General features: G+C 41.8%; 1 protein-coding gene across 2 annotated transcripts in view; it reads left to right on the top strand.

Moving 5' to 3' along the window:
• The window catches only part of LOC110509471 (macrophage mannose receptor 1-like), a 27137-nt gene extending 17898 nt beyond the window's left edge, over nucleotides 1-9239 (top strand). Inside the window, exons 1-6 of one of the 2 annotated variants that reach the window (XM_036967381.1) lie at nucleotides 194-271; nucleotides 944-1003; nucleotides 2103-2474; nucleotides 2838-3206; nucleotides 3395-3751; nucleotides 8836-9239. In XM_036967381.1, coding sequence (XP_036823276.1) covers nucleotides 967-1003; nucleotides 2103-2474; nucleotides 2838-3206; nucleotides 3395-3751; nucleotides 8836-8843 — 1143 coding nt within the window. In that variant the 5' untranslated portion in view covers nucleotides 194-271; nucleotides 944-966 and the 3' untranslated portion in view covers nucleotides 8844-9239. Of the gene's footprint in view, nucleotides 1-193; nucleotides 272-943; nucleotides 1004-2102; nucleotides 2475-2837; nucleotides 3207-3394; nucleotides 3752-8835 lie in introns of those variants that run through there. The other variant, XM_036967382.1, reaches the window with a different exon arrangement.
• The last annotated feature ends 4867 nt before the right edge of the window (nucleotides 9240-14106 follow it).

Raw genomic sequence — 14106 nt, 5'->3', positions numbered from 1 at the left:
AGTGACATCATGAAGATAAGGAGGAGGGGTTTAGTGACATCATGAAGATAAGGAGGAGGGGTTTAGTGACATCATGAAGATAAGGAGGAGGGGTTTAGTGTCATCATGAAGATAAGGAGGAGGGGTTTAGTGACATCATGAAGATAAGGAGTAAGTGAAGGAGGAGGGGTTTAGTGACATGTATAACACACCTGTCTCAGATAAGACAGAGCTACTCAGAGGGAGAGGGACAGCTGACAACAATCACGACAAACAACACCCACAACATCAGGTAACAGAGTCATTCAACAACACCCACCACACCCACAACATCAGGTAGAGTCATTCAACAACACCCACAACATCAGGTAACAGAGTCATTGAACAACACCCACAACACCCACAACAGCAGGTAACAGAGTCATTGAACAACACCCACAACAGCAGGTAACAGAGTCATTCAACAACACCATCAACATCAGGTAACAGAGTCATTCAACAACACCCACAACAGCTGGTAACAGAGTCATTCAACAACACCCACAACAGCAGGTAACAGAGTCATTCAACAACACCATCAACATCAGGTAACAGAGTCATTCAACAACACCCACAACAGCTGGTAACAGAGTCATTCAACAACACCCACAACAGCTGGTAACAGAGTCCTCTGTGTTTACTTCAACAGACTGAGATTATATATCATAGATAAATATTGTATATTATATTATATCTATATATCTTTCTAATACATGTTTACTGTAAATGTGTATAAAGCAATTATTCAGGAGAACAATTATGTTTTAAGTGAAATGGAAACACAAAATGTCATTTTAAACGATAGCGAATTCCCCCTCAAATGGTTATTTCAGATATGAAAACGGAGTATCTTTGATCTCTCTAAATAGCAGATGTGGCCAACTTTATGTTAATAGCTTTGTTGTGGATTGTGTGAATCCAATAGGTTTTCCTCTCCAATTTCCAGGGATGGACCAATCTCTGTTCCTCATCCTGTTGTTCTCAGGTTGGTGTTTATTTTTTATTTCTGTGTCTGCTTCCATGTGTGTGTGTGCTCGTGTGTGTATGTGTGTGTGCGTGTGCGCGCTTGTGTGTGTTTGCATCTCTGAGTGTTTGTCCGTGTGTGTGTGTGTGTGTGTGTGTGTGTGTGTGTGTGTGTGTGTGTGCGCGCCTGTGTGTGTTTGCGTCTCTGAGTGTTTGTCCGTGTGTGTGCTGAACCCTAACTTGAGACCTGTGTGCAGAATTGACAGCAATATTATATACATACCAGTGGCCAGTTTATTAGGTATACCAGTGAACAGTTTATTAGCTATACCAGTGGACAGTTTATTAGGTATACCAGTGAACAGTTTATTAGGTATGCCAGTGGGAGTCTTTCATATACACCCAGTGGCCAGTTTATTAAGTATACCAGTGGGGCTGTCCATCCTCCCCTCATAATGTTGGTTTGTTCTCCACAGGGCTGTCCATCCTCCCCTCATAATGTTGGTTTGTTCTCCACAGGGCTGTCCATCCTCCCCTCATAATGTTGGTTTGTTCCCCACAGGGCTGTCCATTCTCCTCTCATAATGTTGGTTTCTTCTCCACAGGGCTGTCCATCCTCCTCTCATAATGTTGGTTTGTTCCCCACAGGGCTGTCCATCCTCCCCTCATAATGTTGGTTTGTTCTCCACAGGGCTGTCCATCCTCCCCTCATAATGTTGGTTTGTTCCCCACAGGGCTGTCCATCCTCCTCTCATAATGTTGGTTTGTTCCCCACAGGGCTGTCCATTCTCCTCTCATAATGTTGGTTTGTTCTCCACAGGGCTGTCCATCCTCCCCTCATAATGTTGGTTTGTTCCCCACAGGGCTGTCCATTCTCCTCTCATAATGTTGGTTTGTTCCCCACAGGGCTGTCCATTCTCCTCTCATAATGTTGGTTTCTTCTCCACAGGGCTGTCCATCCTCCTCTCATAATGTTGGTTTGTTCCCCACAGGGCTGTCCATTCTCCTCTCATAATGTTGGTTTGTTCTCCACAGGGCTGTCCATCCTCCTCTCATAATGTTGGTTTGTTTCCCACAGGGCTGTCCATCCTCCTCTCATAATGTTGGTTTGTTCTCCACAGGGCTGTCCATCCTCCCCTCATCCCTCCCTCATCAGTTCCACTTTGTGAACTTGACTAAGACCTGGACTGAAGCTCAGAGTTTCTGCAGACAGAACTACACTGATCTGGCCACCATAGATGATGACATGGCAGATATGAAGAAGCTCAATAACACATTATCAGCAGCTGGTTGCAGAGGATCAGCCTGGATAGGATTGTATAACAACATCTGGAGGTGGTCTCTGGGAAACACAGAGTTAGAGGGGGAGGGGTTTTGGGCCCAAGGACAGCCAAATATTGATCCCAACAGCAAAGATTTCTGTGTGTGTATGATGCTAAATGGGTCTTGGTTTAATAACAACTGTAACACAACATCGAATTTCGTCTGCTATGGTGAGTTCCCATGTCCATTTATTGTCCATTTTTAATTTAACCTTTACCTAAATAGGCAAGTCAGTTAAGAACAAATTCTTATTTACAATGACGGCCTACCCCGGACAACGCTGGGCCAATTGTGTGCCGCCCTATGGGACTCCCCATCATGGCCGGATGTAATGCAGCCTGTATTCGAACCAGGGACTGTAGTGATGCCTCTTGCACTGAGATGCAGTGGCTTAGAACAAGAGGCGTGACTGCAGCACCTGCAATGCCACATTTTTGTATTCAGATAAGAGATTCAGATATGATTGAATGTTTATTTACAAACATTCATCTGTATTCATTTTGGTTCTATCTTTTTTTTTTTTTTTCAAACAGACAAAAATGCGACCAATAAGTACATTCACATCAATGAATCTAAGACTTGGAGTGATGCTCAGAGCTACTGTCGGGAGAAACACACAGACCTGGCCAGTGTGAGGAACACAACAGAGATGGAGGCCATAAAGACTATCACACTAAAACATGACAAAAATCAAACATACAGAGCGTGGATTGGCCTGCATAAACCTCTTGGAGTCTGGAGGTGGTCCGACCAGAGTGGCTCCTCCTACAGAAACTGGGACTCAAACGAGCCAAATGGGGCAGGTGTGGGAAAGGAAGGATATTTCTGTGGAGAAGTAATATCGTCTGGAAAGTGGAACGATAAAATATGTACTCATACACAACCCTTTATTTGCTACGATGGTGAGCTGCCGACATAAATCCTCAATACAGATCTACATTTAACAATCAATATTACTGTTATGTATTGATGAGAGGGACTGAAGATTTTGGGTATGGGGTGGAGATTGGGGTGAATGTTGACTGAATAGCATTACTTTTCCTTATTTTTCTTAACGTGAGTTTCTGTGTCCCCCCTCTTCTTCCTCCAGATGAACTGGTCCTGGTCTCAGAGAACAAGACGTGGTCAGAAGCCCTGCGACACTGCAGAGACCAGAACATGGAGCTGGTGTCTGCCCACAAACAGAACATCCAGCACTGGGTTCAACAGAGAGCCAAGAAGGCCTCCACTCCCTTCGTCTGGCTGGGCCTGAGGTACACCTGCACTCTGGACATCTGGTTCTGGGTCAATGGAGAAGAGTCCTGCTACCACAACTGGGCTGACGGGGAGGGCTACAACACCATGAAGGAGCAGTGTGGGAACATGGGGGCCATTCAGAGAGACGGGGGACGGTGGGTCGGCAAGTCTGAGACTGAGAGATTCAACTTCATCTGCAGCAACAGTACTGGTGAGATTTGATCTCTTTCTTTTGGTGTGTTGAACCTCTACCTCTCTCTCTCTGTCTCTCTCTCTCTCTCTCTCTCTCTCTCTCTCTGTTTCTCTCTCTCTCTGTGTCTCTCTGTCTCTCTGTCTCTCTCTCTCTCCCTCTATCTATCTCTCTCTATCGCTCTCACTAAATATTACACTCACAAAAGTTTCAGAAGAATAGAGACATTTCAGATGTCATATTATGGCTTTGTACAGTGTTACAACAATGTGAAAATAGTTAAAGTACAAAAGGGAAAATAAATAAACAAAAATATGGGTTATATTTACAATGGTGTTTGTTCTTCATTGGTTGCCCTTTTCTTTTGTGAAACAGGTCACAAATGTTGCTGATTTGATGGCACACTGTGGAATTTCACCCAGTAGACGTTAAAATGTATCTTAATAATGTGGATCTGTGTGATCTGAGGCAAACATATGTCACTGATATGATCATTCATTTGACAGGAGGTCAGGAAGTGCAGCTCAGTTTCCACCTCCTTTTGTGGACAGTCTGCACAGTCTCAATAGCAAGGCTACGCTCACTGAGTCTGTACATAATCAAAGCTTTCGTTAATAATGGGTCAGTCATCGTGGTCAGGAATTCTGCCACTGTCTGCTCTCTGTTTAGGGCCAAATAGCATTCTTGTTCGCTCCGTTTTTTGGTAAATTCTTTCCAATGTGTCAAGGGCCCAGGTCTATCTTCTTGTTTTCTCACAATTTGGTTGGGTCTAATTGTGTCCTGGGGCTCTGTGGGGTCTTTTTGTGCTTGTAAAAGAAAGACCAGCTTGCTTAGGGGACTCTTACCATCTATTGGTGATGGCTTTGTTCTACGTTGTACACTGAGAGTGAAATTGCACAATTCTACATGCAAAGTCTCAATTTGGTGTTTGTTCCATTTAGTGAATTCTTGGTTGGTGAGCGGACCCCAGACCTCAAAAGGGTTCTATAACTGATTCTAATATTTTTAGCCAGATCCTAATTGGGATGTCGAAGTTTATGTTCCTTTTGATGACGTAGAAGGCCCTACTTGGCTCTCATTTCGTTCACAGATTTGTAGAAGTCACCTGTTGCGCTGATGTTAAGGCCGAGGTATGTATAGTTTTTTTGTGCGCTCTAGGGCAACGGTGTCTAGATAGAATTTGTATTTGTGGTCCTGGCAACTGTACCTTTATTAGAATAATATTATTTTAGTCTTACTGAGATTTACTGTCAGGTCCCAGGTCTGTCAGGGCCCAGGTCTGTCAGATCCCAGGTCTGTCAGGTCCCAGGTCTGTCAGGTCCCAGGTCTGTCAGGGCCCAGGTCTGTCAGATCCCAGGTCTGTCAGGTCCCAGGTCTGTCAGGTCCCAGGTCTCTCAGGTCCCAGGTCTGTCAGGTCCCAGGTCTGTCAGATCCCAGGTCTGTCAGGTCCCAGGTCTGTCAGGTCCCAGGTCTCTCAGGGCCCAGGTCTGTCAGGTCCCAGGCCTGTCAGGGCACAGGTCTGACAGAATCTCTGCAGAAAATCTACAGTACCTGTCAGAAGTTTGGACACACCTACTCATTCAAGGGTTTTTCTTTATTTTTACTATTTTCTACATTTGCTTCACGGCGAAAGCACACCATGTGATTATCTGAGGACAGCGGCGCCCTGCATACAAAAGCATTAAAAAAAAAAATCCAACCAGCAGAGGCGTCACAAAAGTCAGAAATAGAAAATAAAAATCATCTTTTTACTATCCTAAGGGTCCCAGCTACACAACAAATGGTTGTTTTGCTCGATAAAGTCCTTCTTGATATCCCAAAAAAAGTCAGTTTAGTTGTCGTGTTTGATTCAGTAATGCCGTTCCACTCGTTCACTCGTTCAACATGCAGACAAAGCAATCCCAAAAGTTACCAATAAACTTCATCCAAACAAGTCAAACAACGTTTCTAATCAATCCTCAGGTACCCTGATACGTAAATAAATGATACAATTTAAGACGGAGAATAGTATGTTCAACAGCGGATAACGAAGTGCGTGCCCTCATCCACGCGCGCCTCAAGACTACAGTCCAAATGAGAGCCACCTTAAACTACAAATTTGAGCTGATTCTTCAAGCCTGAAACCCTTTCTAAAGACTGTTGACATCTAGTGGAAGCCATATGAACTGCAATCTGGCAGGATTTGCTTTGAATATACCGTAGACAAGCATTTCAATGGGTGGTGACCTCAAACAAAAACATTCTGGATGGATTCTCCTCGGGTTTTCGCCTGCCGTATAAGTTCTCACAAACACACACACACACACATTATTTTAAGAGTTTTAGAAACTTCAGAGTGTTTTCTATCCAATATTACCAATTATATGCATATCTGGCATATCTAGCCAATTATATGCATACAGTGCCTTGCGAAAGTATTCGGCCCCCTTGAACTTTGCGACCTTTTGCCACATTTCAGGCTTCAAACATAAAGATAAAAAACTGTATTTTTTTGTGAAGAAACAACAACAAGTGGGACACAATCATGAAGTGGAACGACATTTAGTGGATATTTCAAACTTTTTTAACAAAGCAAAAACTGAAAGATTGGGCGTGCAAAATTATTCAGCCCCCTTAAGTTAATACTTTGTAGCGCCACCTTTTGCTGCGATTACAGCTGTAAGTCGCTTGGGGTATGTCTCTATCAGTTTTGCACATCGAGAGACTGAAATTTTTTCACATTCCTCCTTGCAAAACAGCTCGAGCTCAGTGAGGTTGGATGGAGAGCATTTGTGAACAGCAGTTTTCAGTTCTTTCCACAGATTCTCGATTGGATTCAGGTCTGGACTTTGACTTGGCCATTCTAACACCTGGGTATGTTTATTTTTGAACCATTCCATTGTAGATTTTGCTTTATGTTTTGGATCATTGTCTTGTTGGAAGACAAATCTCCGTCCCAGTCTCAGGTCTTTTGCAGACTCCATCAGGTTTTCTTCCAGAATGGTCCTGTATTTGGCTCTATCCATCTTCCCATCAATTTTAACCATCTTCCCTGTCCCTGCTGAAGAAAAGCAGGCCCAAACCATGATGCTGCCACCACCATGTTTGACAGTGGGGATGGTGTGTTCAGCTGTGTTGCTTTTACGCCAAACATAACGTTTTGCATTGTTGCCAAAAAGTTCAATTTTGGTTTCATCTGACCAGAGCACCTTCTTCCACATGTTTGGTGTGTCTCCCAGGTGGCTTGTGGCAAACTTTAAACAACACTTTTTATGGATATCTTTAAGAAATGGCTTTCTTCTTGCCACTCTTCCATAAAGGCCAGATTTGTGCAATATACAAATGATTGTTGTCCTATGGACAGAGACTCCCACCTCAGCTGTAGATCTCTGCAGTTCATCCAGAGTGATCATGGGCCTCTTGGCTGCATCTCTGATCAGTCTTCTCCTTGTATGAGCTGAAAGTTTAGAGGGACGGCCAGGTCTTGGTAGATTTGCAGTGGTCTGATACTCCTTCCATTTCAATATTATCGCTTGCACAGTGCTCCTTGGGATGTTTAAAGCTTGGGAAATCTTTTTGTATCCAAATCCGGCTTTAAACTTCTTCACAACAGTATCTCGGACCTGCCTGGTGTGTTCCTTGTTCTTCATGATGCTCTCTGCGCTTTTAACGGACCTCTGAGACTATCACAGTGCAGGTGCATTTATACGGAGACTTGATTACACACAGGTGGATTGTATTTATCATCATTAGTCATTTAGGTCAACATTGGATCATTCAGAGATCCTCACTGAACTTCTGGAGAGAGTTTGCTGCACTGAAAGTAAAGGGGCTGAATAATTTTGCACGCCCAATTTTTCAGTTTTTGATTTGTTAAAAAAGTTTGAAATATCCAATAAATGTCATCCACTTCATGATTGTGTCCCACTTGTTGTTGATTCTTCACAAAAAAATACAGTTTTATATGTTTATGTTTGAAGCCTGAAATGTGGCAAAAGGTCGCAAAGTTCAAGGGGGCCGAATACTTTCGCAAGGCACTGTATCTATCTAGCTTCTGGCCTGAGTAACAGACAGTTTACGTTGGGCATGTCAGTCATCCGAACTTCCGAATACTGCCCCCTAGCCTTAAGAAGTTAAAGTTAGTGAGGCAGATATGAGACTCCAGCTTCATAGATGTTTGCAGTTCGTTCCAGTCAGCAGAGAACTGAAAGGAAAGGCGTCCAAAGGAGAAATTGGCTTTAGGGGTGAGCTGTGAAATATATCTGCTGGAGTGCGTGCTACAGGTGGGTGATGCTATGGTGACCAGTGAGCTGAGATAAGGTGGGATGTTACCTAGCAAAGATGTATAGATGACCTGGAGCCAGTGGGTTTGGCGACAAATATGAAGCGAGGGCCAGCCAACGAGAGCATACAGCAGTGGTGGGTGGTATATGGGGCTTTGGTGAAAAAAAGATGGCACTGTGATAAACTGTGTCCAATTTGCAGAGTAGAGTGTTGGGGGCTATTTGGTAAATGACATCGCCAAAGTCAAGGATCGGAAGGATAGTCAGTTTTACGAGGGTATGTTTGGCAGCATGAGTGATGGATGCTTTGTTGCAAAATAGGAAGCCGATTCTAGATTTAATTTTGGAGTGGAGATGCTTAATGTGAGTCTGTAAGGAAAGTTTACAATCTAACCAGACACCCAGGTATTTGTAGTTGTCCACATATTCAGAAGTCAGAACCGTCCAGAGTCGTGATGCTGGATGGGCATGCAGGTGTGGTCAGCGATCGGTTGAAAAGCATTCATTTAATTTTACTTGGATTTAAGAGAAGTTGGAGGCCTCGGAAGGAGAGTTGTATCTCCTAATATTCTCTCTCTCTCTCTCTCTCTCTCTCTCTCTCTCTCTCTCTCGCTCTCTCTCTCTTTCTCTGTCACTCTCTTGAAATGTATTTCCTGATATTCTCTCTCCGTCTCTCTCTCTCTCTCTCTCTCTCTCTCTCTCTCTCACTCTCTCTCTCTCTCTCTCTCTCTCTCTCTCTCTCACTCAAGCTCTCCTGAAATGTATTTCCTGATGTTCTCTCTCATGTTAAATGTTTTTCATGATATTCTTTTACAGTATTATATCCTTTGTTGTCTAATCCAGATTACTAGGACCAGAGCCTGTTCTCTGGACCAGCTGAACCGTACCGTCCAGAATGTTCCAGACCCTGTTCTCTGTAGACCAGCTGAACCGTACAGTCCAGAATGTTCCAGACCCTGTTCTCTGTAGACCAGCTGAACCGTACAGTCCAGAATGTTCCAGACCCTGTTTTCTGTAGACCAGCTGAACCCTAAAGTCCAGAATGTTCCAGACCCTGTTCTCTGTAGACCAGCTGAACCCTACAGTCCAGAATGTTCCAGACCCTGTTCTCTGGACCAGCTGAACCGTACCGTCCAGAATGTTCCAGACCCTGTTTTCTGTAGACCAGCTGAACCGTACAGTCCAGAATGTTCCAGACCCTGTTCTCTGTAGACCAGCTGAACCGTACAGTCCAACACATTGTTCCAGACCCTGTTTTCTGTAGACCAGCTGAACCCTAAAGTCCACAATGTTCCAGACCCTGTTCTCTGTAGACCAGCTGAACCCTACAGTCCAGAATGTTCCAGACCCTGTTCTCTGGACCAGCTGAACCGTACCGTCCAGAATGTTCCAGACCCTGCTCTGTAGACCAGCTGAACCCTACAGCCCAATACATTGTTCCAGACCCTGCTCTGTAGACCAGCTGAACCCTACAGCCCAACACATTGTTCCAGACCCTGCTCTGTAGACCAGCTGAACCCTACAGCCCAGAATGTTCCAGATATACTCAGATGTACATCATACAAGGTGACGGATACTCATTATTTTAAATATATATTTTTATTTGTTTACAGTGAGCTCCAAAAGTATTGGGACAGTAACAAATGTTTAGTAGTTTTGGCTCTGTACTCCAACATTTTCATTGCATCCTAGGAATATGGGACCAAATACTTAGCTTTTGACTATTTTAGCACATATTGAAGTGAATTTGTCCCAATACTTTTGGTCCACTAAAATGGGGACTATGTTCGAAAAGTGCAGTCATTTCTAAACGATTAACCCGATATGGATGAAAATACTGACTGTCTGGACTTTAACCTCATACTCATTGTATTATTAAAGATCCAAAGTGCTGGAGTACAGAGCCAGAAAAACACACAGAGTGTCTCTGTCCCGATACTGTTGGAGCTCACTGGAAATAAAACATAGAACTACATAGAGCTCTCTGGAAATAAAACATAGAGCTACATAGAGCTCTCTGGAAATAAAACATAGAGCTACATAGAGCTCACTGGAAATAAAACATAGAGCTACATAGAGCTCACTGGAAATAAAACATAGAGCTACATAGAGCTCACTGGAAATAGAATGTTGCGCTACATAGAGCTCTCTGGAAATAATTAGCTATTTTCTATTACAACTTGCTGTTACTGTTTCCAGAGTCTATTTCACTTCATTCATTATTTTAACTAGACCGTTAATTATATTCCATTACAGAAATGTTTTAAGGTCTTTTGAGTGGTTTAAGTTGTTTTAAATATATTGTACACATGTCATTACTCCATGATACTAGTGTGTAACATTTAAATGACAGTATCTGTTCTGGTGCTGGTGGTGGTCTTCATTTAAAGGGGCAATCTGTGACGGTGGCATCCGTTTTAGATTTTTTAATCAATGTATGTTCATTCTTGAAGAATATGACTTACAAATGCCTCATGAGCTTAATTCAACTGTCCTTTTCCATCAGAACCCAACATATAAACTAGTTTTATTCCATTGTTTGTAAGCAATGTAATTGTAAAAAACACGGTTAAGTCTCAAAAACATAGTTTAAACTATAATGCTGATATCATGGATGGTCATCCTTTATAGTCTCAGAAACATAGTTTTAACTATAATGTTGATATCATGGATGGTCATCCTTTATAGTCTCAGAAACATAGTTTTAACTATAATGTTGATATCATGGATGGTCATCCTTTATAGTCTGAGAAACATAGTTTTAACTATAATGTTGATATGATGGATGGTCATCCTGTATAGTCTCAGAAACATAGTTTTAACTATAATGTTGATATCATGGATGGTCATGCTGTATAGTCTCAGAAACATAGTTTAAACTATAATGTTGATATCATGGATGGTCATCCTTTATAGTCTGAGAAACATAGTTTTAACTATAATGTTGATATGATGGATGGTCATCCTTTATAGTCTCAGAAACATAGTTTTAACTATAATGTTGATATCATGGATGGTCATCCTTTATAGTCTCAGAAACATAGTTTTAACTATAATGTTGATATCATGGATGGTCATCCTGTATAGTCTCAGAAACATAGTTTTAACTATAATGTTGATATCATGGATGGTCATCCTGTGTAGTCTCAGAAATATATGTTAAACTATAATGTTGATATGATGGATGGTCAGTACATGAAATCATTGCTCTGTCCATTAATTTGAGAGTGGTTACATTTCTCTAGCCCCATCCTTCAGTTTTTACCAAAACAGTGGTGGGGTTTACACTTTGTTATTGGTTGAACTGCAGATTGCCCCTTTAACTATTTGACTATGGTACACTCATCCTTTACACAGTTAAAAAAATCAATAAAGTTATGAAAATGACACATTTGTTTAGTTTTTTGTTTTATACTTATTTCAAGAAACAGAGGAAGCAATAGAAAGGATTTTAGACCTGACCTCAGATCATCAGTAAGTCACTAGGAACGCTGTCTACTGTTGTATACATAGTGTTAGACCTGTCATGACGTTGCCCTCTTTGGATACAGCGAGCACCATCCCCCACTCTCTGCTTCTACAACCAGACTGCTGTGATCAGAGTGAGATCGTAAGTTCCTAGGGCAGACCCTGCCTCATGGCCACAGTATAGAGATAGAGTGAAGTTTCATAGCGAACAAAGGAATTTCTTCCACCTCACAGAACTTGAGGTCCGAACAACCTTTACGTTCCGGAGAAGGTATAAAAGATCGGTGAAGAATCCATCTACGAACTGGTCCGTTTGTTACAACTTGGGGAAGCTCATGGGAGACGGTGTGGCCACATTACCATAACGCTGTTTATATAATAGCCTCAGATATGAGGTTTACATGTAATTGTTGTATAAGGTGAATGAGTGAGGATGATACTGTTTGTAAAATTGTGTAATGTGGACTAATGAAGGAAACTCCAATTTGTTTTTTGAGTTTAATTAAATCAGAGGACCGCCAATGAGCCCAGTTAGGGTCAGGCATCCTGGGACAGCCCCTTTTCTGCAATTCCGAATAAAACTCAACTTTGAGAAATTCTCGGTAGACCATGTTTCTCTCAATCACGGGAGGACAAAGGTTGCAGAACATTGCTGAATCTTTTAACCATACCACGTGGTTAAACTCTTAGTCTATCGATACCGACAGAATAAAAACAAGTCTCTGATATTGATTACTAGTCTGCAGCTAGGAATTCAGTATCATTGAACGCGAAGAACGACAACCGCCGAAACATCCATTCTACAACAACATGAATGAATGTCACTCTGAACTATCAACTATAACCACGACAGAGAGAGAGAGAGACGGACAATTCTACAAAATAAACAAACTTTTCAACAGCGATCAAGACAACACACTGAGCGTAAATATATATATTGATTGCAATTGTTCCCGAACGAGTGAGCGTTCATGTGTAAAGGATTAGCATTTCAATTGTTATAATTATGAACTCTGTAGTGACTTCTTAGTCGATCCCCACTTCCCCTTTTGTCTAACAAGCCGCCATGCCGGTTTAGCCCACTAGGGCACATTCTCCTATCATTTCTTGTAGCCATATTTACTTTGTTGTTTTGTTTATGCATTTCTGTGAATTACCTAGTTAGTAATAAATAAATGATTTAAGACAATTGATGTATGGATGACTCATAGTGAAGACTGGGTTCGTGCAGATAACCAACAATTTAGGACGTTTGGAATTAGACTAACATGAGGTAAAGTAAATAATTAATTAATCAGAAGACTATTGATCAGATATGAAAATATCTGAAAGGTTATATTGGGAAATTATAACTTTGTAATCTTTGTAAAATTTTCCTTGGTGCCCCGACTTCCTAGTTAATTACAGTTACATGATTAATCAGTTTGATCGCGTAATACTGATCTTCAATTTAATGATAGTAAAGACATTACAGACCTGACCTCAGATCATCAGTAAGTCAAGAGGAACACTGTTTTGTACATGATGTGATGATGTTTGTACATGATTTTTAAACCTGAACTCTGGGTTGACTAACTCTGAGCTGTCAAACTCAAGAGTTTTCGGTTTCAGAACAGGTGAAAACAATTAGTTCAGACAACCCAGAGTAAAGTTAAACCCAAATTAAATTAACCCCAAATTAAGTTAACCCTGAGTAAAGCACGTGCGTGAGGAGATAAAAAGCCCTCATCAATGGAACACAGATAACATGATTCATCATGGCAACAGGAGATAAAAAGCCCTCATCAATGGAACACAGATAACCTCCTACTTCTCCCCAGTGGAGTTAAACATATGAATGAATGTGTATGCAGAAAATGAGTATATATTTAAGAGAAAAGGTAATACAGTAGCAACAGCAAAAGAACTTGAGCTGGCGTGGCAGAAAATTGCTGAGTCATTGAAAATAATGAAATGTTTAATCTCGAGTGTTCCACTTATTCAACATGTATATAGTGTGTGTGTGTGTGTGTGTGTGTGTGCCCGCACGCGCGTGTTTAATATCTACGCAGGTGCAGCCCAACAGGCACAAAACGTACTTGGCATCAACTGAAGATGAAATATAAAAATATACAAGCTACCTAATTAAACAGCATTCAGTGGCTACATTCAACATGTGATTGTCACACCCTGATCAGTATCACCTGTCCTCGTTATTGTCTCCACCCACTCCAGGTGTCACTTGTTTTCCCCAGTGTATTTATCCCTGTGTTTCCTGTCTCTCTGTGCCAGTATATTTATCCCTGTGTTTCCTGTCTCTCTGTGCCATTGTATTTATCCCTGTGTTTCCTGTCTCTCTGTGCCAGTGTATTTATCCCTGTGTTTCCTGTCTCTCTGTGCCATTGTATTTATCCCTGTGTTTCCTGTCTCTCTGTGCCAGTGTATTTATCCCTGTGTTTCCTGTCTCTCTGTGCCAGTGTATTTATCCCTGTGTTTCCTGTCTCTCTGTACCAGTGTATTTATCCCTGTGTTTCCTGTCTCTCTGTACCAGTGTATTTATCCCTGTGTTTCCTGTCTCTCTGTGCCATTGTATTTATCCCTGTGTTTCCTCTCTCTGTGCCATTGTATTTATCCCTGTGTTTCCTGTCTCTCTGTGCCATTGTATTT

Source organism: Oncorhynchus mykiss, chromosome Y (genome assembly GCF_013265735.2).
Source record: "Oncorhynchus mykiss isolate Arlee chromosome Y, USDA_OmykA_1.1, whole genome shotgun sequence".
Taxonomy (NCBI): Eukaryota; Metazoa; Chordata; class Actinopteri; order Salmoniformes; family Salmonidae; genus Oncorhynchus; species Oncorhynchus mykiss.
Note: the sequence above shows the minus strand (reverse complement) of the source record. Positions and strands in the feature narration are given on the sequence as shown.